The 25,786-nt window shown below is 43.1% G+C and overlaps 1 protein-coding gene across 2 annotated transcripts in view; it reads left to right on the forward strand.

Moving 5' to 3' along the window:
- CMYA5 (cardiomyopathy associated 5) overlaps nt 1-23,096 on the forward strand; it is a 63,376-nt gene extending 40,280 nt beyond the window's left edge. For both annotated transcript variants that reach the window (XM_088443926.1, XM_088443927.1), the window contains exons 10-14: nt 13,546-13,693; nt 13,838-13,971; nt 17,115-17,214; nt 19,747-19,923; nt 21,641-23,096. In XM_088443926.1, the coding sequence (XP_088300052.1) occupies nt 13,546-13,693; nt 13,838-13,971; nt 17,115-17,214; nt 19,747-19,923; nt 21,641-21,893 (812 nt within the window). In that variant the 3' untranslated portion in view covers nt 21,894-23,096. The remainder of the gene's footprint in view (nt 1-13,545; nt 13,694-13,837; nt 13,972-17,114; nt 17,215-19,746; nt 19,924-21,640) is intronic.
- The last annotated feature ends 2,690 nt before the right edge of the window (nt 23,097-25,786 follow it).

Raw genomic sequence — 25,786 nt, forward strand, 5'->3', positions numbered from 1 at the left:
AGGTTGTCATTGGTATGCCTCTTAGTGAAACCGGTGATAGCCTGCCTCTGAATGAGCTGCTATTTCTTAAATGCTGCTGCTGGTGCCACTGAAGGGAATACACCCTCCCAGTGGGCCGCTACAGTCATGTAATTTTGCATTTGTTCTGTTCCACTTGTTCACATATCTGTGGTTAATTGGACAGTGGGTGCAACGGCATGTTGGAGGACACTAATTAAGTTTTTTTTAATGTCCCTGTACAGGCTGGGAATTGCTTTTATAGTGAAGTGGAATCTAGATGGGATTTGGTAGTGGGGAGACAGGACCTCAATTAACTATCTAAAACCCACTGCATTATTGGCGGATATATTCGACGGGCATCTAATATCAGCATAGATGTTATGGCATCAGTGATCCGCTGTGCAACTGGGTAACTGTCATACTTGCTCCTCCTTGCAAAGGATTGTTTAACAGTCAATTGTTTGTTAAACTACTAGTAGTCTTCCGGGCCCCCTCTAGGATGAGGATTCTCTCCCAGCAGCAGCAGGCGTAGTGCCCAAGTATTCTTCTGTGGCAAGGACTGATGTGAATGACTTAAATATTTTTTGTAATATTTGTAAGGCCTCCCCTCATCCCTAGTAAATGTGCTTCAGAATAAAAAAATTACATTTACTACGAATCAACCCTTCCTTTCCCTGGCCTCAACTACATACATACTCCAACTCCCTTAGGCCTCTTGAATAATAAAAACATTTGTTTCCTGATGTGCCATGTTGGAAGTTGAACTGCCACAGCTGCTTCAATCTTTGACATGCAGTTGCTGAATGTCGAAAATGTCCAGAAATTTTTATGGCCACACACAGCATCTCCTGCATGCCCCTTTAATTTTAAAAAAAATTCTGAACCACCAAGTTGATTTTGTAGGCAAAACATGGGTCATATTGTTCACGCATGCTCTCCCCTCCTCCCTCCCTAAATTTGCTTCGGAATAAAAAAATAAAAATAAAATTTACTACAAATCAACCCTTTCTTTCCCTGCCTTCAACTACATACATACTCCATCTCCCTCAGGCCTCTTGATTAATGAAAACATATGTTTCCTTATGTGCCATGTTGAAAGATGAACTTCCACGTGTTTGTGCCGCCCACGGCTGCTGCTTAGTTTAGTCAGCCAGCTAGCATGGTGCAAAATATGGGCCTAAACTAGATGAAAACAATATTGTGAGGTGGTCTGGACCTCATGGTAATGATTAATAGTGGGACCCATTAAGCCAGGGATGGGGAACCTCAGGCCCGGGGGCCGTAAAAGGCCCCCGAAATCATTTGGTCTGGCTCTCGGAGATTTTTTCTGCTAACCTTATCTGACTAGCAGGGTGCCTAGAATGGCACCCTGCAGCCAGAATCTATGGAGCAGTGCCACTTGTAGCATCTTTAGGATGCTTCAGACGATCACACTGCTGCTGTTACAGTTCCCCGGAGCATCCTGAAGATGCTTTGGGCATTGCTGTAATCACTGATGATTGTGGGCCCGCCCCCTGTGACATCACACGGAGGGGGCGTGGCCTGCACCAGGCCCATAAATAATGGTGTATATATCAAAATGGCCCTCGGCAGAAAAAAGGTTCCCCACCCCTGCACTAAGCTGATGTGAAGGACACACAGGGACAGCCAGTGCATTAAATGGTGCTATGTACATTTATTTAATGACACAAAACACATCCTGTCTGATCTGCACAAATGCAGGATTAATTGATATAGCTACAGTTACTGACCTCTGAGACTTGGTGTACAAGAATATTAATGTGAATAATACGGCAAGTAATACAAGACTGTGCAGGGTCAAATAGGAAACAAGTGTAGTAGATTATGTGACCGCTGTGCTATTCCTAGTGAGGTGCTGAGTGAGGCTATATTGCAGGCACATTGTGTATCTGTCTACTGATCACAGAGAGCTTCAAGCTAATTTCCTACTGCTGCTCTCTTGTACTTCATTAACGTGACTGTCCTTCTGAATTTTTATGGCTGTTGCTGTGATTTTTATGGAATCTTGGAATGATGACTCATTAACGCTACTGGCTGGAATGTTATATGATCAGGGTCTGTGATACTCATTTATTAATTCATATACATTTCTTCTTCAGGGTCCATAGGGTCCACAGGAACTACCTTGTGGTATGTAGCTGGAGCTTACAGCTTTCCAGCTCCCAGCATGCAAAGGGCCTCCTCTCTATATACCCAGCTCCCAGCCACAGGCACTCAGTTTTTTTTTTTGTTTGGTGCACAGCAAGTATCCAGACGCACCGGTTATAACTACTAGTAGCCGTCCCTGGGCCATATCGGCCAGGGCCATATCGTCTGTCGCCGGGGACAGGTAGTAGATGCACTAGTAAGCGTCTGCTACTTTGAGGCCAGCATACCCATGCCGTCAAAATCGCAGTTTAGGGGATATAGGAGCTCCCCTGGCCGCTCCTCCCTCAACCCAAACACAACTACCGGTGTGGATTCCCATGTCTGGTTTGCTATTTCTGACCACCTCATGTGTGAGACGCTCACAGTCCGCTTTGGGTGCACCGCTGAAAGGGGTTTGGCCTGTCTCCCTGTATACCTCTCCCCTAGGTCAGGTATATAGCGCTCTATATCTTGCCACTACCCCGGTGGGGCTGGTCAGTTGATTCAGAGTCCATTTGCAGTTAGCATTTGAATGTATATATGTATTGTATGTGACTTTAATGCTAGCTGCTGTATTTCCAAACTGTCAGATATATCTATCACTGTGTTTCTCCTCATCCCTCTGTAAAGATGTGTGGGGTTTTTCATTGGCTTTTCACAAATATGAAGAGGGTCACATTGCATTTATATCTTATACCTGTTATACATTGCTATGTCTAAAGGTAAAGGGGAGAAGGATGAGCCTCCAGCGCTGAGGTCATGTAAATTCTGTTTGGCAGGCCTGTCAGAGTAGGATTTTGTGCAAGATGGTTTGTGTAGTGTCTGTTGTAAACAGTCACCTTTTCTATCAGGTACACCTGCACCGGCACAAGAACCACCCTGGTGGTCTCAGGCTTTGTCAAATTTAGTGGACAAAGCTGCAGTATCACGAGCTCCTGCTACAGTACTGCCTCCCGCTATGGGGTACCCACAGCATTTGCATCCTTCTATGTATATGTCCCCCATAAATCCCTTTTGGTTTGATTCTTCTCACTCTAGTCACAGTATGCTGCCGTCTATATCCCCACAGCAGGTAATGCAGGCAAATAGTCCAGTGGTGGTAAAGCAGGGACATAAGAGAGGTTCCCTTCAGACGTTGCCTCATGATCCTATCTCGGCCTCCTCATCGCACTCTGATACTCAGAGTGCTGGTTCTTACTCGGTGGAGGAAGACCATCAATCCTCTGTGGATGTCCCTTCTCTCATGCAAGCAGTTAGATCTGTCCTAAGTATAGAGGAAGAGGAGGCTACGCCGAAATCTAAGACTGCGGTCTTTAGGCACCAGAAGGTGGCTACAGATTATTTCCCTCAGTCAGAGCAACTGACGACTCTCATGTCTGAAGCATGGTGTACTCCAAATAAGCATTTCCATGCTACAAGGAATTTAACCTCTCGGTACCCATTTTCACATGGTAAATGTAACAAATGGGAAGTTCCTCCAACAGTTGATGCTCATGTTACTGGATTGATCAGGAGCTCTACATTACCCATTCCTTCTGCATCCTCACTAAAGGAGGTTACAGATAGAAAATGTGAAAATTATTTGAAATCAGTGTTTTCATTATCTGGAGCTATAACCAGACCAGCTATGGGTGTGGCCTGGGTAGCCAAAGCTATGGAAGAATGGACAACATCTCTGGAGGATAGCATGCCTGATGCTACCAGAGAACAGCTGTCTTGTCTCTGTCATATGCGAGAGGCAGCTGTGTATGTTGGGGAAGTGGTTATTGATGCGGGTATCTTGGCTTCTAGGGTATCAGCAACTGCGGTTGCAGCCCGGAGAACCCTTTGGCTAAGAGCCTGGAAGGTGGATACAGGATCCAAGAAGGCTTTGGAATGTTTGCCTGTTGTTGGCAAAGTACTGTTTGGGCCTGAACTGGATGACATAGTGGCTTCTCTGGCAACTTCTAAATCTGCTGGATTGCCATCGATAATTACCCCTAGATATAGGCAGTCGTCAATTTGGTCCTTTCGCCCACAGAGAAGGGCAAAGGGGCAGTCTTCCTTTAGACAGGGTAATTCCCTGGGGGGAGGGTTCCTTCCAAAGGTGGTATCCCGTTTTCATATCAATGAGGATATTGTAGTCCCAGCCTTTCAGTCTTCTGGCCTTTCTGTAGGTGAAGCTTCACTGGATGTGGTTCAAGCTCTTCGTATCTATGTGGATCGTACCAGCTCCATCAGAAAATCTGATGCATTGTTTGTCATATGGCTTTCATAAGCATGGCTGCGCAGCTAACAAGCATACTCTTTTTCTTCGAAGTCCATAGGATACCCACCCTGATGCACCTGGCCTCAGTTGGGATCTGTTCCTTTCTTTTTGCATCACCGATTCCCTCTTTCGGTTTTTTTAGAGTGTTTTTTGTGTACATTGTACTTCCTTCTCAACTTTCCGTCTCTTGCTGTTAGGCTTGTTTACAAACTGAGTGGCTGGGGGCAGGGTATATAGGGAGGGGACACTTTGCATGCTGGGAGCTGAAAAGCTGTAAGCTGTTTGGTGCATTGGATCATTCAAACTACATACCCCAAGGTAGTTCCTGTGGACCCTATGGACCTCGAAGAAAAAGCGTTAACCAAGGTATGTTATTCCATAACTCATTTTTAGTTTGGATTATAGTGTATTACTTACATTATGCTACTTTTTTTATTTTTACTTCAATTTATATTTTTTGTTTTTATTTAATATTACTGGATACTGTGATGGTACTGTATATAAAAGCAACTTGTGCCTCCTTTTACAAGCCAAATATGGTAACAAAGCCATGGAAACCATTGCAATTGATTTTGCAATTCTGCATTCTGAATTTTGCAATTCTGAATTCTGCATTATGAATTTTGCATTCTGAATTTGGATGCACCCAGATTAGATAATCTGGGTGCATCCAAATTCAGAATGCTGTGTGGGGATGGGGCACCTTAGAAAAATATTTTCCTACATAGTAGCGCAGCTTTAAAGGGACATCTTCCCCTTCATTCGTCCCACCAGTTATTATGGTGGAAAAACCTCCCATCCCTGGCAGCAACATCTGCGCAAGCATATAATTCCCAGTGCGTGTGCGCAAGCCATTCGTTGCGATCTCATTTTGGTAGCTCGTAAGCCACTATCAGGTCGCTGCTTTGAGTGACAGATAGCTCCGTTTGTGGGTGGTAACGGGAAGGTGCTTGTGAACGAGGGAGTGGATGTGCGAACGCAGGCGTGTGTGGCCGCCAAAACGCCGTTTAAGGGGCGTGCATAATTAGCAAAGTAGCGTCATTGTACACGTCACCTGCATGTATTTCAGCCAGCGCTGATCGCTGTGCTTGCGGCAGGCTAAGGCAACCCCAAGGGCTGCGAGCAGCTCTGATGACGTTTGTTGCGAGTGGCAAGGCTGCGTCTTCAGACATTTGCGAGCGCACTTTGCCATAGCTCCCTAAAACATAGTGGGCTTCCTTACGCGATGCAGTGCGAGTGCTTCATTTAAATATCCGCCCCCTTTTTGCCAGCGAGCAATCGCATTTTACAAGTGAGTCTGATTGAGCTCCACAGTCCCATCTGTTTTGCAAGGTCTTTAGGAAGATGTGTATGTAGACTACTGTGGTTGATAAGTGGTATCCAATTAGACCCAAAATATTTTTTTCTGGCGCAAAAAGTCAGGATTTTTCGCCAATACCCATTTTTCATCAATTTTTATATTCACCAGTACAAATAGGATAATTCGACCAAGAATACATAGGGTCCATGATAAGTTTACGAACCAATGTGTTTCCACCTTTGCGCAGGTGAAAAAATTGCACTTTTCGGGGCATCATTTTTTGGGACACCTCAGGTCCCGAAAAAAAAAAATCCCTGGCAAGTTACGGTGTCGGGCCAGAGACTTCGGGGCTAATTTGATAGCCCCGGGAGATCCATTAGCCGCCCGAACAATATTTGTGGCTAATTGGATACCGCTAATACTCTTCAACTGGCTAACATATCTAATAAGCATTCATTGTAATGGGCTGAATATTAGGTATTCACTAAAACCAGAAATGGGTTTGGGATTTCACTGAATTCTGAAGGTTTCACAAAAATCAATCAGGGATGGCTGAATCTCTGCTATTTGGTGACCGAATCAATCTGAATTCTGATTTCCCTGAGATTTTACTGGGCAGGAAACCATTATTGCTTTAAGGAGAAGATTTACTGCGAATATTTTACAATTTAATCCAATCATTTTTCCCTACTTAACTATAATATGCAAATTAGGTTTCAGATCAGTGTTTAATAAAATTATTTGGTTTTCTTTCATATCCTACGAGCTGGATTTGGGGAATATATAGTAGGGCCTGTTTCAGAAATGGACGCTAATATGATCGCAGCTGCGATTTCGCACTGACCGTAACTGCGAAAATATGCTAATAGTTCCAACACTTACCCGAGCATAGGGACACCCACCTCTGCCTTCTCATCTGTGTCCGACATCGTGTACCAGTGTAAATATCAGTCACATCAACAGGTCTGACCTGTCTCAAATACATCGGCTCTCCTAACATACAGAGAGCTCTGACACTGCGTAGGAGATTGCAATGGCTAATTTATGCACGCCCATGTAATGACATTTAAACAGTCAGACACGCCTGTGTTTTTCTCTCTGTAAGTGAGTTACTCCTCTGTCTATCTCTCTGTGAGACACTCGTCTGTTTGTCTGTCTGTCAGTGAGGTACTCCTCTCTGTCTGTCTGTCAGTGAGGTACTCCTCTCTGTCTGTCTGTCAGTGAGGTACTCCTCTCTGTCTGTCTCTCTCTGTCAGTGAGGCACTCCTCTGTCTCTCTCAGTGAGACACTTCTCTCTGTCTCTCGCTGTGTGTCACTCCTCTGTCTATCTCTCTATGAGACACTCCTCTGTTTGTCTCTCTCTCTTTGTGCCATTTTTTAGTTTCCTCCACATTTTCCTCATTTTCTCGAGTTAGCCCATTGCGTTCTGGATGCTGTAGTTTACTGTCCTGGCTGGTGAAATGCGTAACGTCCAGGTGCCTGTTCACTAACAGTATAGCACATGGCTACATTTACATTTGAAATGTGCCTAATAAATATAATAGTTATAGCTATCTTCATCAATGACCATGTGAGTAATTAGTTGCAGATCCTATTATCGCACAAATGTGCATTTATTGGCCTATATTGGCCAAGTGTCCAACACATTCTCAACAAGAATAATAAATGAACAGTTCCAAATATCCTTGATGTGTCTCAGTGTAGACATGCTGGCAGTTATGAAGCACTGGCCACTCCATTTACAAAGATTGAATTTCTGATGGCTTCTTACGTGTCCCTGCACATCTGACATAGCTTTAAACATCTACAAATGTCAAACACTTCAATATCACCTTTTAAACAGTAAAGTCAGGATTACCATGTTTCCCGTTGCAGATATTGGGGCACTATATCGCTTTACCGAGGTGAAGCAGGAAGCACAAATGATGAGATGTATGAACATCTCATCGGCTGGAGCAGGGGAGTGTTAACCCCCCTCCGGCGATCCCTGCCTGAGTACACAGCACATCAGTCTAGTGCTGATGTCGCTGTGTCTTAAGTCCCGGTCGACAACGCTGTCCCTGCTGTGGGGATAGGGCATCGCCGGCTAGCGAAAGCTGTAGCGGGCGGAACGGTCAGGCGAACACATAACGTGCGCTGATGCCGCTTCGACGCTTCATACATCTCCCCTATAATGAAGAGGCAGTTTAGCTAATCCAGGGCTGGCAGCGTGTATAGATAGAGTCTTTTCATGTGTCATGGCCACAGGTGCTAAAGATATATTTTATAAACTCTGCAGGGGAGATGAATCAAACCTTCTAAAGAGGACAAGTGAAGGTGTTGTTCTAGTAACCAATCAGTTTCTGTCTATCATTTATAGAATGTACTAGATAAATTATAGATACAATCTGATTGGTTGCTATGGGTAACCTCCACTTTTAGGAGTTTTGAAACATCTCCCCCTGCTGGAGAAGATTGTTCTGCATGAAATATATAGCTAGTTAGCTGAAGATTTTCATGGGTAAAAGAGGAGAGAGCGATTCAAGGGGGCTTTCTGCAACTGTTTCCTCTTGTTGCCCTGTTCTAAGCAAAAAGGACTACCTGGGGCAACAAATGACATCACTCCAGGGGCAATAAAGGGCACTTGTTTATTATCAGCCTCTGATTAGTTTTCTGCACTATTAAAGAAAAAGAAGTAACTTTTACTAATTATATTGTGGGTTTTTTTTAGCTTCCTTTTCTATCACCCATTCTTATTATTGTCTGAGTTGTTCAGCTGTTGCCCTGAGATACAGTCCAACACTCCTGAGCTTTCTGTGTTATGCATAGTTGTATCCTGATAGGAGCTTTGTGTCTGCTGAAACCCCCTTTAGCACTATGCCAACATCTGTTCTGTAATAGCAAGTGTGGCTCCTGTGCATCCTCGTTGCTAGCACTGCTGTGGATGCTGGGGAACTATTTACATTTGTATCAGACTTACTGCAATAATTATTACCACTGCATACTGCAATAATTATTACCACTGCATACTGCATTACTGCAATAATTATTACCACTGCATACTGCATTACTGCAATAATTATTACCACTGCATACTGCATTATTAATTATTACCACTGCATACTGCACTACTGCAATAATTATTACCACTGCATACTGCACTACTGCAATAATTATTACCACTGCATACTGCATTACTGCAATAATTATTACCACTGCATACTGTACCAGTTTTGATTTAAAAAAAAAAATGAATAAGCACCAATCTCCCTCATTGTCACTTTATTGCACCATCTGATACTGTTGTTTATTAGATACTGTAGTTGGGGTGTCAGAACTTAACACGTCCACTCTCTTGGACAACTGATGTACATTCCATAAAGCATCCACATTGAGATGTATTACAGACTAAAGCCGGGGTTAATATCTGTCTGCAGGGTCTTTCCTGTGATCTTTATGTTTTGCCAGTGAGTGTGATTTCCAGCCTTAGTTGACTGTATCTGTAACATAATACATGATGTTACTATTAAACCTTGTGCACACTTGTGGTCCTAAGGCCTATACATTGTAGCTCTGTGCTGCAGAATATAATGCTGCAGATAGGTTCTCACTTATACAGTAAAGTGAAGTTGATGGATTGTGAGATTATTGGGGCTCGTGCAGAGTTGGAAGTAAAAGGATTTGGCTGCTTTTTACTTGAAAGATGGCACTTTTTACACTGCGCCTGTGTACCATATCAGGAATGAGGCGTGTATACATGGGCAGGGACGTTTCTAGGCAGTAGAAGCAGTAGTTACTAATTTAGCGGCGGAGTGACCTCATTGTAAGGGGTGTGGTCTAACCTTAAGGGGGTGTGGTCTCAAATAAAAAGACCACAGAATGTCAGCTGCTGTGACTGCTGAGCCCAGGGGTGGGAAACCAGTCTGAGGCAAATAGTCAAAAAGTTAAAGTCAACAGCATGCGCGCGTTTAAGGCACACAGTCAATAATGGGGTGTGGCCTAACTGCCAGAAGGTCATGCCCCATTTTTGTGTGCACGCCTTTGGTATGACATTTGTAGTAGTCACCTTGTGTAACATACACTGAAACAAGCCAGATCCACATAAAAGACACTGAAAAAGCCACTTCAGCATAAAATACATTGAAAAAGCCAGAACCACATAAAATATGTTTTATAAACAACATGCATATAAAATAAATTTTGAAATCTAGAACCATATAAAATACATTGAAAAAGCAAGATTCACATAATACACACTTTAGATCTTGTTTGCAAGGTTGTAGGTGATGGAGAATTTATTTATTTATTTATTAACAGTTGCTTATATAGCGCAGCATATTCCGTTGCGCTTTACAATTGGAAACATTTATATAACAAAACAGGGTAATAACAGACAGACATAGAGGTTAGAGGGCCCTGCTTGCAAGCTTACAATCTATAGGGAAATAGGCATTGATACACAAGGATAGGTGCTATATATATTGCAATTTGGTCCGGCCAGAATGCAGAGTTTCTTGGTGGGCTGCATGATCCAGTCACACAGGAATATCGGCCAAATGTCAGGAGTATGTGAAAGAAAGACAATATGTGAGGTTATGTGTGGACTGTGAGAGGGGATGTAATAAGACATGGAAGCTATGAAGGTTATGTGGTCAGTTCTGGAATCTGATAAGCTTGTCTGAAGAGGTGAGTTTTCAGGGAACGCTTGACAGATTGAAGACTAGAGGCAAGTCTTATTGTGCGTGGTAAGGCATTCCATAGAGTGGGTGCAGCCCGAAGAAAGTCCTGTAACCGTAAATGGGAGCAAGTAATGCGCGGGGATGAGAGACGCAGATCTTGTGCTGAGCGGAGAGATCGGGTTGGGAGATATTTTGAGATGAGTGAAGAGATGTATGTTGGTGTAATTCGGTTAATGGTCTTATGTGTAAGTAACAGTATATTGTATTGAATACGGTAGAAAACCGGCAACCAATGGAGAGACTGACAGAGCGGGGCAGCAGACGATGAACATTTGGCAAGGAAGATAAGCCTCGCAGCTGCATTCATAATGGATTGTACTGGCAATAGCCTGTTTTTGGGAAGACCAGTAAGGAGGCTATTGCAATAGTCAATGCGGGAAATAATGAGTGCATGGATTAGAGTTTTTGCAGTGTCTTGTGTGAGATATGGTCGAATTTTGTATATGTTTTTTAGATGTATGTAACAAGATTTTGAGACAGATTGAATGTGGGGAACAAAGGACAGTTCAGAATTAAGGATGACACCAAGGCAGCGAGCTTGTGGGGTGGGTTGGATTGTTGAGTTATCAACAGTGATAAAGATATCAGATTGGTAACTGTTATTGGCCGGTGAAAATATAATTAATTCTGTTTTAGAAATATTAAGTTTCAGGTAGCGAGATGACATCCAAGATGAAATGGCAGAAATACATTCAGTGACACGGACCAATACAGATGGTGATAAATCTGGAGAGGATAGGTAGATTTGAGTATCATCCGCATACAGATGGTACTGAAATCCAAAAGAGCGGATTAGTTTGCCAAGAGAGGTGGTATAGATTGAGAATAGCAAAGGACCTAAGACAGAGCCTTGTGGTACTCCAACTGATAGAGGTAGAAAAGAGGAGGCAGAATCAGAAAAACGAACAGAAAAAGAGCGATCAGATAGGTAGGAAGAGAACCAAGAAAGAGCTGTGTCCTTAAGACCTAGGGATTGTAATGTTTGTACGAGAAGAGAGTGGTCAACAGTGTCAAAAGCAGCAGAGAGATCTAGAAGAATTAGGAGTGAGTAATGGCCTTTAGCCTTGGCAGTGACCAAATCATTTACTACCTTAGCCAGTGCTGTCTCTGTGGAGTGCTGGGAACGAAAGCCAGACTGAAGTGGGTCCAATAAGTTGTGGGTGTTAAGAAAGTGTGTGAGGCGGGTGTAGACAAGTCTCTCCAGTAGCTTGGAGGGGCATGGGAGCTGGGAGATAGGACGGTAATTTGAGAGAGTGTTAGGGTCAGAATTTTTTTTTTTCAGAATGGGAGTAGTCACTGCATGGTTGAACAGTGATGGAAAGATGCCAGTAGAAAGAGAGAGATTACAGATTTTAGTTAGGGTTGGGATGAGCACAGGAGACAGAGCTTTACTAATTTGTGAGGGTATAGGATCTAGAGGAGAGGTAATAGAGTAGGAGGATGAGAAGAGTGTAGATACTTCATCTTCATTTGTGGGGTCAAATGAAGAGAATGTGCTAGAGGGTTCAGGTAGGGAATTCAGTAGGTCACTAGCTGAGGAAGAGAATAACATTTCATTTCGGATATTATCAATCTTGTCCTTGAAATAGGAGGCAAGATTTTGTGCACAGATAGTAGCAGGTGGCTTGGGTGAGGGAGGGGTAAGAAGCAGTTTAAATGTATTAAAAAGTCGCTTGGGGTTAGAATGGCCATTGAATGCTGGGAATTGAATTATCAGTTTCAATTACTATATGATAAAGAATACTTTCCCTCACAGAATAATGTCTTTGTGTGGACAAGGGGGTTGTGTGCTTCTCAGATACAGCTATGGGATAGGCAATGCTTTTTTAATTCTTATGTGCCTCTTCAATAGGAGCTACATGCAGTTCCATGACATTTTTTTCAACATCATCAACAGCCTGGTGGTTGTTCCAGTATCTACAAACACGGGGGAACTCAATTAGCCCAGAGGACTTACCGTGGACTTTTAGCTCCCGGGTTAAATACCCAGGGCTAGTCAATTACTGCCCGCAGTAAGCACTTGACGTGGATTTCTGTTCGCACCTCACAAGGGTGCTCCCTAGGGGCTAACTGCACGTGATAATTGCATAGCACATAGCGATGTCCGGTTGTCTGAATCCCTTTGCCATATTATTTCCTGTATCTGTTCCCCATCTTCAACCCATTAGTCTCTGCTTAACTATAATTTAAGATGTATTTAATTTTTGCCGCTACTTGGAGCTGACCTATTATACTAATAGTCCGCAAAGTTGTAAGTAAATAGAAAGCTCTGTGTTGCTATTTGAAGGGGATCTAAACTTTTCAGAAGTTTCATTATCATCTGACCTGTAAACATGGGCTAGCCAGTCTATACCTCTATGTGTTTAATCAGGGGCATAATTAGACCTAAGGGGGCCCAATAGCAAAATGTCCACGGCTACCCCTAGGTCCCCTCCCCCTCAGTTTCTGGCTCCCCCTAGGTCCCCAGCCCCCCCCCACCACACACTCACACACTTACCCCCCTTCCCTTACCCTTTCATCGACTCACCTCTGTTATTAGTGAAGCAAAATGTATACTTTGTGCGAGTCAGTGTGTAGAAATACACTGCTTGATATGACAATGTATATTTGTATAGATAAAGGTGCTAATGATGAGTACAAAAAAAATTTGTTCCAGTCAATGGGCCTGACACAGAGTTGAAAGTATACCCAGTCTATGAAGGGTATCTTCGCACTGCGCACACTCTGGAACACACTCACTGCATAGGTAGATCCGCGCTTGGAGATTATCTCATCTTCAAGCACTGGCTCAGCAGTGATGGCGGTGATGGCACCTACCCGGTATTATTGCTGTTAGTCTGAAAGGGGTCTCAGCTGGGTCGCACCAGGGATGGACGCGTGTACAAATCCCGGATGTGACCCGGCATTTGCGAAGTGAAAGAGGTATTATGCAGAGGGTAGAACCTACTACAAATTTAGTATCATTGTATAACTTTAGTTGAGTTCCGGCACCTTTTTTGCTCAGTACCGGTGGCATTTTTGAGAGAAAACAAAAGCACTGGTTACAGTATAATTCCCTCTAGGGCTTTATTGTGACTGGAGAATGACAGAAGCTTATTCATAGCCTCTTTCTTCCCTTTGTTCCTCACCAGCTCCGTCCACCCCAGTAATAAAAGCAGAGGATTGTACAGTGTGCTGGGACACTGCTGTCATCCGATGGAGCACCGCACATCCAGAATCCACAGAGTCCTTTACACTGGAGTGGTGCAAACAATACTCCTCCGAGGGAGAGGGGCTCAGGTAAAAGACAGTAGTGTCCTAGTGAGAGACCCATAGGAGGTGATGAATTGTCATTTATATAATTTGGAAGAAATAAGTCAGCGTTCGTGAACTTACGACAAACCTTACAACTATTGTTCTCAACGGTAACACTATTCCTTTTAGGTCTGTATCTGGAATCAAAGAGCAGCAACTGAGGGTTACATTACAGCCAGGAGAGAATTATTTCTTCTATGTGAAAGCTGCCAACACTTTTGGTTCAAGTGAGCAGAGTGAAGCAGCCCTCATATCTACCAAAGGTAGGAACTCCCATCCAGGGAGTACCCCCATCAACTCTGCCTATGTGATAAATAACTGAAGCATTGTGAGTGATTTAGTCTATTGACTCAATTGTGTTTGCTAATAAATCAATAATTTCTAGGTTTCAATGCAGCAGCAGAGTTTTAGTTTGGTGAACTGGGCAGGTACATCTAGGTAGTAGTTGATTAAAACATGAGTAAAGTCAGTCACATAGATTATCATGAACATTTAATAATTTGGCCCCAGTACTTCTATTAGCATTGCTCTGAGGCAAGTGTCCTACCTTATATTTAGATAATTTACTGTTGTATGAAACAGTTTAGGCAACTCAATTAACAGGCTTCACTGTCTTCAGTGCCAGAAACCAGGGCCACAGTAGGGGTAGGTGACTGCTGTCACCGCCTAGAGCTCGAGGCCAAAGGGATGGTAACATTGCTGCACCAGTGCATCCTTCTCCAACTTGTGGCATGCCTGAAATGGCACCCTGCACTATTGGGAGGCGTTCAGTGGTGTGTCCATAATCAGTCTGCTCACGATCTTCCCCCCTCACTGTGTGACATCATGATGCCACATGTTCTGGCGGCGAGAGGCGGAAGTGCCCTGCTACGGCTCTGTCTGAAACATCATAAATCAATGTTAGGTGGAGCTGCTTTAGTTCAGGCAAGATCTGGTAGAATCAGAAAGTCTCTGACAGCTCTGCTTAGAAAGCATAAATCACATATTACTACAAGGGGTCCTCTGAAACGTTTAGCTGACAGTATTGCACAATATTACACAATTTCGATCATAATGGAAGAGACAAAAAAGGAAACCTCACCACAAATTCAAACAATACTTAGATAAGCCCGAACAAAGTGATGAGGTCGCTATATGCTAAAAAGATACATTTTGATAAAAACAAGTGAATCATGTGAATAAATGAACGCCAACCACTAAGCATAGGAGTGGATATGTTATGTTTAGGGTTATGTGGCAGTCTGTACATATCAATTAGCCACAAATCCAAGAAGCCAAACCCCATAGTCAGCGCAGTGGGTGGGTACTAAAGAGATGTAGCTATGAGACCGGAGGGCGCTATGTCGCCTTTCTAAATCCCGACGTGGGAAACCCGACTAGGGACTTCAGATAGGTGTCGAAATACCGACGCCTATCTGAATCCTGACACTGGAAATCAGAAGGACGGCTGCCCAACGAGGTAAGTCCGGGGCGCCCTTAGAGGTTAGCCAGGGGGGAGCTTAGGTCTAGTTACCATAACGGGGTTAGCGTTACGTTTTGGCGGGGAGGTTAGGGTTAGGCACCACTGGGGGAGGGTTAGGTTTAGGTATGAAGGGGGGATTAGGCACTAACGGGGAGAGTTAGGGAGCGGGGTGGGGAGGGTTAGGATACAAGAAGGGAGGGTTAGGGGGACAAGGGGGATGGTAAGTATACTTACCCGGCCCTTGTTGGGATACCAACCATCGGCTGACGGTACTTTGACAGTAGGCATCCCGATTCCGGTAATAAATACTCGGACTCAGACTTGCCTGGGGTGCCGGGGAGTGACCTGGTCGGCCATGGGGGAGGAGGAGGAGCTGTGATTTCTGCCAAGAAAAGTGTTACAGAGTCTGACGGATGGGGTTCACAAATATTATCACATTTCACAGTCACTGTTTTAATTAATAGTAATTGTGCATTATAATAATGTACATAAGTAGGTCATGTTTAAGTGTATGAAAGTCTTGTTAAGTAACTAGCAGAGGCTTTAACTTTTTTCACTTAGAAATACAGTGAAATGTACAATCTGTCTAGGGCTGCTCAAACTTTTGCCTGTAACTATATACAAATATGAAATAATTAGTAGATTTGAGAATGACAGTTCTCACTACCACATCCTTATGTTCTAAGTTTTTACAAAGCTTATAAGGATGACAGGGATCCATGAGAGTCCATCAAATACTGAGGAAGGGAAACAAAATCCCCAGTGTATCAGCTTATGACTTAGCCTCACATGGGTATGGTGGGGATACTTTCATCACCATAAAAATGGCAATCTGATGAATGCTCTGGATCCAGTTCCCCTCATAATGTCCTGTACTACTTATAGCTGCAGATATCTTTTCTGGAAGAAAGGCATCAAACACATTTTTTAATTCTGTTAGGGAAATTGAATTTCCTCCTTTCTCGTGTGATTAGAAATTCCACAGCTTACCACCCTTACCGTAAAGAACCCTTTCCTATGCTGATAGTGAAACTGTCCTTTTTTCATTCACTGTAATAAGGTAATTGGCCACCACTGAACTCTCTGTGGTTCTCCTATGTCCTTTTTACAATGAGCTGACCAAAACATAGACCAGGTATGTTCTGACTGGTGACTTATGGTAAGACTGGGTTCGGTGTATTTAGTCAACATTCATCGTGAGAATGTCGGTATGGTCGTAGTGTCAACATGAAGCATCTTGACATTCCTCTCGTTGACACTGATGACATTTCGACATGATTAGGACGTCCACAAAACATTCCTGGTGACTTACCTTGTTCGGGGGGTCTGGCAGCTCCAGCGTTGTCTTCCGGGTCCTGTGGTGATGTGATGATTACTTCCGGCCGTTATGGAGCAGTTCCAGTGGTGAGTAGCTCCCCTAACCCCCTCCCTGATGCCTGTGCCTAACCCTCATGCCCCTAACCCTAACCCTCCGCTCCCTGTAGAATGTTCACATTTCACATAAACATGTCAGCATTCTGCAGATTCCTTGTCGACAGGTCAATAATGTTGGTACAATCATGATAATGCTATGTTGGCATCATGGGAGGTTTATCCCTTTTTTTTATTAATCCCAGCTTTTATTCATCTTTGCAGCCACTGCTTGTCGCTGCTACTCAGCTGTTTGCAGGGGGAAAAAAAGCAAAGGCTTCTTGAGTTGAAGTTTATTATATTTTCCATGAAAGAGAATATTTATGAGTTGAACAATGGGAATGTTGTTAGGATGTCACAGACCCCGGCAGCAGTAAATAAATATGAAGAACAAGTGAACAAATGAGAAACTACGTGAATTGTTGGGGCTGCATTCTTCTTTCTGTTTAGCTAAGAGTTCATTTTTATTTTCAGGGACAGTAAGAAAATAAGCAATGAACTGAGAAACCAGCTTACTGGAGTTTATTTTTACAGGTACCAGATTTCACTTACTGAGAGATACTGCACACCCAACCTTGGACTTGTCACCAGATGGAACTGTAATTAGTATCGCAGAAAAGAGCGAGATTACAGGGTTAGTATCAGGGGGGATTGAGGAATGCAGTGGGCTGGGTGCATGCTTTGACTCTTGCGTTCCATTCTCTGCAACCTATAAGGTGGGGTAAAAAGCTGTCCGAATATATCTCCTTTATTATAATAATAATAATCTATACTACAACAATAAAATCTCATATATACACACAATCTGTGGTATGAAGAGTCTTGAACTGTGTATTTGAGCCACAAGGCACCTGTCACTTAGATGCCATACATAACAGGCAGTGTAAATACTGAGTTCCTGTCATGGCAGTATGTATACAATGTATGAACACTAGAGCCTGAGTGTCCCAGCGGCCATAGGCAATGCTGAAACTTACGCAAGTCCCTCCTGCCGCTGTAAGTAGATATTTGCACATTGTGCAAGACACATATAAACTTACCAAGCAAAGACATCTGCCATAAATACAGCTCCAAATGCACAAAATGAATCACTAACCGCATACAGTTTGAGGGAATGCTAATTGCTATTAGGTTAGTAACCTGTGGATGTTTTATAGGAGATACAGTATTTGTTGACCATTTTTAGTCAGTGATTCTCCACCGCACCAGGCTGACAGATGAGCGTTGTTTTCTCATTCATGAACAGTGATCTTAGTTAAAAATTTGATGCCATATAAACAAATGGTTACATTAAAGGTATCATCATATGTTGGTAAAATATATATTGGAAAATAAAATAAAGCTTGCGTAGTATGAGCCTGATACACACATGGACGGAATTACAGAGCTGCACACAAGTGGCTGCGCAATTCCATCCATCTAAAATGTAGGAAACGGACACCTCCTTGCTGCATCTGTGATCCCAGCACGGCAACCGAGATCACAGCCTGGGACACTGTGATGTTTGCCCCTTTGGCCAGGCTGCAATACCTGAAGCTTACCGCAGCGTGACCGGGTCCTGGCAGCAGGGGAGTAGCGAGGATGGTTCCAGTGGAGCATGAGCTTCGGGCGCCATAATGGACAAAGAGCACCATCCAGGGTTCTCGAATTCATGGGGAGCTGCACAGTATGACGGCCGCCTGTTAGTTTTATCTCAGTTTGTTTTCTCTATATCCTAAATAGTTACGGATCTGAGATCCTTTTCTACATTTCATGCTCCCTCAAATTGCCCAGATTGCCTCCCCTCCGGCCCTCCCTCCTCTGTGATCATCTTCTGTCACCTCCCCTTTCCTGTCAGATTGATTACATTCACTTCTCACCTCTTTAATACCCTCCCCTCTCTACCCTGTGATCAGCTCTTTGCCCCTGTCCTCTCCTTTCTTATTGGCCCCTGTCACCTCTCCTCTCTGATCAGCACTTTCCTCTTCCCTCTCCTCTTTGATCCCCTCCCTCTTTCTCTCCTAATTCATTCATGGACTTCAATAGTTACACGTCTGAGGTAAAATCCTTCCTAAACATCAATTACAAGGTGTGAGTTTATAAAAAAAGTCACTGCTTTGCTATTTAAAGTAATGAGATGTTCCCAGGCATGACCACAAAGTGTTATTTGAAAGGTCTTTTTAAAAATATTAGGCGACCTGAAATAATAATAATGTTGATAGATAGAACATGACATGGTTAGTAGTACTCACATTAATATAGTTGCAATGTATATTTGCAAAGTAGGAGCATAGCTGAGAAGGGAGCTTCCCATAGGTGTTCCCACTCCAGTCACAGCTGCTCGGGGCCGTAATTGCAGTAATAGCTGCGCACCCTGTGGAATCTCACTCTAGCACATGTATTCTGTCAATTTAAGTGAAATGATCAGAATATGTAATACAATCTACTCTATTGACTAATAACAATGATTCAAAGGAGCAAAAGTCAGAGGCCAGGTGCTATACACACTGTAAATAAAGCAGTGCCAAAGGAGCTACCTCTTACTGCATCACCAGAGCCAGCCCTAGGCATAAGCAAATTAAGCAAATGCCTAGGGGCATCCAGGCTCGCCAAGGCCAGTGGAAGTTTGTGGTAGGCACAGCTGGGCCACCACGATTGAGCCCGGGAGAAGCAGTGAGCGGGCAGCAGTGATTTGTGGGGACGGGGTACCTGGAGACACTTACCCGAAGTAATGAACAGATAACTGAACTTCTCATTTGCAAAACTGTAGAATCATTAGTTCTTATTAGTTGCAATTCATTAATATGTGTCAGTATTTTAGCCAATAATTGTGGTGTTTAAAAGCTTTTTAATTCCTGACTGCACATGACAACATTCCTGATTGGAAGATCAGGACACATTAGGGCTCCAGCATATAATCTGTGCCAGATTCACTTATATCACTACAATCACCATTTGGGTGACACCATACCCCTTTCCTGAAAGGCCGCACCCATTGTTATGCTGAAAATCTTACTGTTGCAGTTAAGGGATGAGACTTTAAGAACAAGCTTTGTTCAATTAAGCAAAACTTTTACAATTGCGTTCCTTGGTTTTTATTGATTACCATTGTATGAGTAGCTGACTGTTCTAGACCTGTTAGCAGATCATTTTCCTATGCATATAAAGCAGTTTCTTTATTTCACAGAATTCCTTTAGTGCTCGGGGAGCTTCTACCAGCGAAAGGGCGACATTACTGGGAGATGAGCATTACTGATTGCAGTGCATATAGTGTCGGTGCCACTTTTCATCCTTCCCCAGAAGAATATGCCTTGACGCAGGACAGGACATCTTGGTGTATGCAGTGTTCTTGTTCCTCCACAAGGTAATCCTAAAGCTCTGCCACCAGGAGGTTGGGAAGTCGGTCACAGAAAGCATCTGCCAGTCTGGTGTTTGTCATTCCATAAATAATCTAGAAATGTATTAGTGTCATTCTCTGGAATGACAATTGCCAGTATTTGTGTGGCCAGATTAAACCATTATGCACCCAGGCTAAGGAGTTCCTTGCAGCAACATATTTGCCTCTATGGCAAATAAATTGTTATGGCATAGGTATACTTTATTCACTAAGGGGCTGAAGCTATGTTTCGAGGCTTTTTCTTTTAGTAATTTCCAGTTTGCCAACCTCCAGACGCCACTATCCTCATTTTAAACAAGCCCCCGGATCCCAAGGATCATGCCAGCCTCAAGTGTCCCACATAATGCACGCTGTTGGTACCTAGTTGCTGTGTGCATCTGCATTAGGGGTCTATTCATTATATTAATTATCGGGGTCCGACCTGATCCCGATAATTAACATACTAACTCGCCGCGAGCACCGGAGCAATTCTTCATTGCTCCGGCGCAGAGTCAGCTGATCCGAAAATACTCTGTCTCCCTAAACGGCTTCACAACTATTTTCGGAGCAGTGAAACTTAGCACCGGCGACTACACTCGGCAGTGCTAGTGCACCTGCGTGCCCTAGAGTTCACGCAGGCGCACAAAGCCCTGACGTCCGGCGGAAGGAGCCGGACAGGCGACCCAGGACTCCTTCCCTTAAGGAAGGAGCGGGGTGTGCGCTGCGAGCGGGAGCAAACACTATCTGAAGATGGGCGGATGCTCCCGCAGTCAAGCTCCGAAAATATTGTCTTTTTGGAGCTTGATTCATTTCTGTCCCCATACTAGTGTGTGGGGATAGCGGGCCACATCGGAAGTGAAAGGTAAGCAGGAGGAGATACCTGTGATATGTCCTTCATTACCGTTTTCATGAATGGTCCGGACACTTAATTTGTACAAAAACAGGTGAAAATGAGGAAGGTGGTTCCTATTAGCTTTCCCTTGGTAAAAGCCTAGGGACCAATTAATTTTAAATTTGTGACATCACTGAGGTATGAAGTGTCCGTCAATGGTCCTTAAATTCAGTCGAATTGATGGGCAGCATTATCATGATTAGTTCTGTCCAATAAAATTGGAGGGGAGGGGGGGTTAGGGTTAGGCTGTAGGGGGGGGAGGGTTAAGGTGCGTACACACTTGCCGATATTTTGAACAATAATGATATCATTGTCGTTCACTATATCGCCCAGTGTGTACGTTAAAACAATGAACGATAACGACGAGCGACCAACAATGCGCACTTCCTCGGGTCATTGTCGTTCATCGCCCGAACATGCAGGCCAAGCTGACGACATTGTCAGGTTGTTGCATGTCCGGGGATGAGGGAGGCTGCCCGGCACTGAACGATATCGTGCATGATATCGTTTAGTGGTTGTGCTCAATGTCGTTAACGACATTGAGCACACCCGTGCCGAGGGCACACTGGACCATATCACTCATGGAGCTAATCGTCTAGTGTGTACGTACCTTTAGGGTTAGGCTGCTCTAGGGTAGGTGTACCAACCTGCAGGGATCGGGATTCTGACTGTCTGGATGCTGCTCTCGGTATTCTAACCGCCGGCATCTTGACCCCAAGGATCCCATACCCATCCCGTAAATAAGATATAGTTATTTGATTCTGCTGTCCATGTTCTTGATCTGCATAGTCTCTATTGTGTTTGCTTTTCCAGCTTCTCTTACAAATTCCTGCATAATGAAGTGCGGAGTGAAGTTAACTTGTCGGAGCCTCCAGTCCGGGTCGGCGTTCTTCTAGACTACAGAAAAGGGGGACTTTCTTTCTACAATGTGCAGAAGGGACAGTTGCTGTTTACCTTCAGGCACAAGTTTACAGAGGCGGCTCACCCAACATTTGCTTTGGAGGCCTATGGGGAGATACTTCTCCACACTGGAATAGAATTGCCTTACTTTGCTAAGCACAGCTAACATTCTGTTTTCTGCAGCATTTGGGATGCTGAAAAGCCGTAACCCAAGTTTACTTACCCCTGGCCTATAGCGGAATCACTGTGGGGGAGATGTATCATATCTTCTAAAGAAGACTATTGGAGGTGTTACCCATGACAGCCAATCAGATTATATTCTGGCTATCATTTACATATGGCCTGATTCAGTACAGATCGCAACTGCGATTACGCTTGCAGTCTCACTGCGAAGGTATGCTAATCCACCGTGATCGCTATGCCGTTGCAGCACAGCATAAGGATTCCCACCTTACACTCATCTGTAATACTGTGCAAGACTGTGAATTCAGCAGTAACATCGAGTACCATCGGAGCCTCACGCACACTTGCACAAGGTCAGACCTTACTCAGAAATTGCTAACCGTCTGGTACGCAGCGAGAGCTCAGGCTGCGTATGCCATTGCAGTCCCGATTGCAGTGACTGATTCGCTCATGCGTATTGCGATGCATGCGCAGAAAGCAACAATCGGCTGTCTGCGTGCATAATCGCACTTGCGATCTTTGCTGAATCAGGGCCCTAGTACATTCTATAAAATGATAGAGAATCTGATTGGTTGCAATGGGCTTTTCCTCTTTAGAAGGTTTGATACACCTCCCCCTGTGTGTGAGAAGATTCGGTGAGTAGTACTATTAGACAGAACAGATTTTGTAGCAAAAATGGTTTCTCAGGGTTTGTTTTTATTTTGCATTGGTGTTCACAGCTTTTCTTCCAGACTTTGGTACTGAACACAGCCATAGGACTCCAGTGCTTTGTATAGTAAATGTCTGTGTAAGAATATTAATATAATAATTGTCTTGATGCAAACACCCTTGTAATTATTAATTAAATTATGTAAAGGTAAAAAAAACAACAAGGCCCCCAGCATAAAAATATTCAATCCGTATTAAAATATAAATATTTAAAAAATGCATTTAACTGCAGTTATTAATTTGAGTAAAAACAAATCATCGAAAAAAATGAAAACTTAAAAAGCAAAATAAAAAGCATTAAGGAATAAAAAGCATCAAGGAATAGTAACAGTCAGTCCCAAGAGGTCAGAGCTAAAAGAGAAGGTAACAGAAATTTCATCAGCAAAGAGAACTGTTCCCTCTGGTAAAAGGTGCGATATATACAGTGGTGGCCAAAATTGCGGACAATTTTTGAAATTTTAATATTTTTCAAGTTCGAATGCTTATAAAAACTGTTTCACTTCATGCAGTGCAATGATTCATACATCAAATGAAAGGAAATTTAATGCTGAATTAAAAATAATAAACAGAGGTCAAATATTTGCATTACAAGGGAAGTTATGCAGTGAAATCAACAAAAATCTCTGTGTACTTATGATGTTACTGTCCTATCAGTATTTCGTTGGGTATCCTTTATTTTTCAAGACAGCAGCACAGTGATGTGTCATTGAGCCAACCAATGTTTGGAGCTCTTCCTTCTTTTTTATGTGGTGCCATGAGACAATTATAGCCTCAATTAATTGTCTTTTATTGGATGGACACCTCGGATGTACCAGTTTTTTCAAACAGAACCACAAATGTTCTATGGGGTTCAGGTCTGGGCTGTTTCCTGGCCATCCCAGCACCTGTATGTCATTCTCCGTGAACCCCTTTTTGCATATCCGTGCAGTGTGGCAGGGAGCTGACTCCTGCTGGAAAAAAAATGGGGCATTATCTGGAATAAGATCCCTGTTAGAAGGTAGAAGTTTTGGTTGTAGGATGGTGTCAATGTACTTTCTGCTGTTCAGTGTGCCATCTATGACATAAAGGCGGCCTACAGCATCTGCTGTCATACATGCCCAGATCATAACACTTGTAGGATTCTTTGTTGTCACTTGAATAAAATCTGGATGTACCTCTTCACCGATGCGACGTCTCACACATTTTCTCCCATCACTACCAAATATCGATATCTTAGTTTCGTCACTCCATATCACTTGTTTCCACTGACCTTATGTCCATGCAATGTGTTCTTTTGCCCACTGTATTCGTTTCTGCCGTTGCTTTTATTCAGCAATGGCTTTTTTCGGGGAATCCTACCTTGTATGCCAACCTCCGTTAGTCTTCTCCGTTCCGTTCTTGCACTGACAAAAACACCAGTTGCACTCGGGTCACTGCTAATGGCTGCAGATGACATCCATCTGTCCCTGACGCAAATTCGTTTTATACTCCTATCATCAACAGCTGTTGTGCACTTTTTCCGGCCTTTCCTTCTTTGTTTTGTATAGATTGTGTTTCCTGATAGTGTAAACAGAAGTTTCGTACTCCTGATGTTGTCACATTCCCACCAATTTCTCCCGCAATTGCTGCATACGAAAGACCATTTTCACTTAACACCACAATCCTGGATCACGTCGCTGTGATGCAGTCTTGAAAAATAAAGGTTTCCCAACGAAATACTGATAGGACAGTAACATCATAAGTACACAGGGATTTTCACCTTAAGTGTTGTTTTCACGTCATAACTTCCCTTGTGATGCAAATATTTGACCTCTGTTTATTGTTGTGAATTCAGCATTACATTTCCTTTCATTTGATATATGAATCATTGCACTGCATGAAGTGAAACAGTTTTTACAAGCGTTCGAAGTTGATAAGCATTCAAATTTCAAAATGTGTCCACAATTTTGGCCACCAGTGTGTGTGTGTGTGTGTGTGTGTGTGTGTGTGTGTGTGTATATATATATATATATATATATATATAAATATATATATATATATTATATATATAGTGTATAGATTTATTTATATATGTAATGTATGCAAGGTGGCTGGACTGAACTTGACAGCTTATTGTGTGTCCTTTGTTTTACCTTGAGTCCTTGGAGTGCCACCTTGCATACATTATATTGGACTTTGTTTTACCCCGGAGGGCACCTCGGCAAGTACACCCAAGTTATTTATGGAGTAGCGGTTTACACACCGGTTTACACATTTATATATATATAAATCCACCAACTGCCGGCACTCCCTCCAATGGGTTAAATAGATCCGGTGCACAGTTCCATAATGTAATCATACAGAAACTCCAACAGGAAGAACGGCACTCAGAGACTTAATACTTGCAAAAAATACGTGTATTGTCACGGACTGACAATACACGGATTTTTTGCAAGTATTAAGTCTGAGTGCCGTTCTTCCTGTTGGAGTTTTTATATATATATATATATATATATATATATATATATATACATATATACAGTCTGACGTTTCACGCACACTACTTTAATGTGGACATAGAGGGCCTGATTCAGAGATTTACGCAATGCCGATATTTACCATTACACGTGTGAAAGCCGCACTGCGCGCACACAGCAATTGATTTGCGATTACGCTCACACAAAGGATTTACTCATAAAGTGAGTAACAGGTAGTCAGTGTTTGGGGGAGGTAACAAGTGGTGGTTTAAAAAACGCAGGCGTATGTGACTGTTCAAACACCATGGGAGTGCATAAATTAGCCATTGAGATTTTCTTCGCAGCATGATAGCTCTCAGCGTGTTAAGAGAGACGCAGTGTTTGAGACAGGTCAGACTTCACTCACAAGCTGCAACGTTCTTCCCGATGTTTCCGCTGATGCATATGAGAGGACAGCAGTGGGCGTCCCTATGACCGGCTGTGCTTTGGAAGACATTAGCATATTTCGCAATCGCGATCCGTGAGAGAATGCAGCTGCGATTGCATTAGTAAATCTCTGAATCAGTGCGTGGCATTTGCCTATTATATATAGACATACTGTAATTTACTATCTGTACTTTGGAGAAAAAATAATTGAAGAAATCCAACTTAAGGTTTTGAATCAACTGATGTTTTACATTTGTGAAACGTATAAGCAGTTTCCTAGTGTCATGATATCTATTGCCATTTTATT

This window comes from Taudactylus pleione, unplaced genomic scaffold (genome assembly GCF_031769625.1).
Source record: "Taudactylus pleione unplaced genomic scaffold, aTauple2 ptg000336l, whole genome shotgun sequence".
NCBI lineage: Eukaryota > Metazoa > Chordata > Amphibia > Anura > Myobatrachidae > Taudactylus > Taudactylus pleione.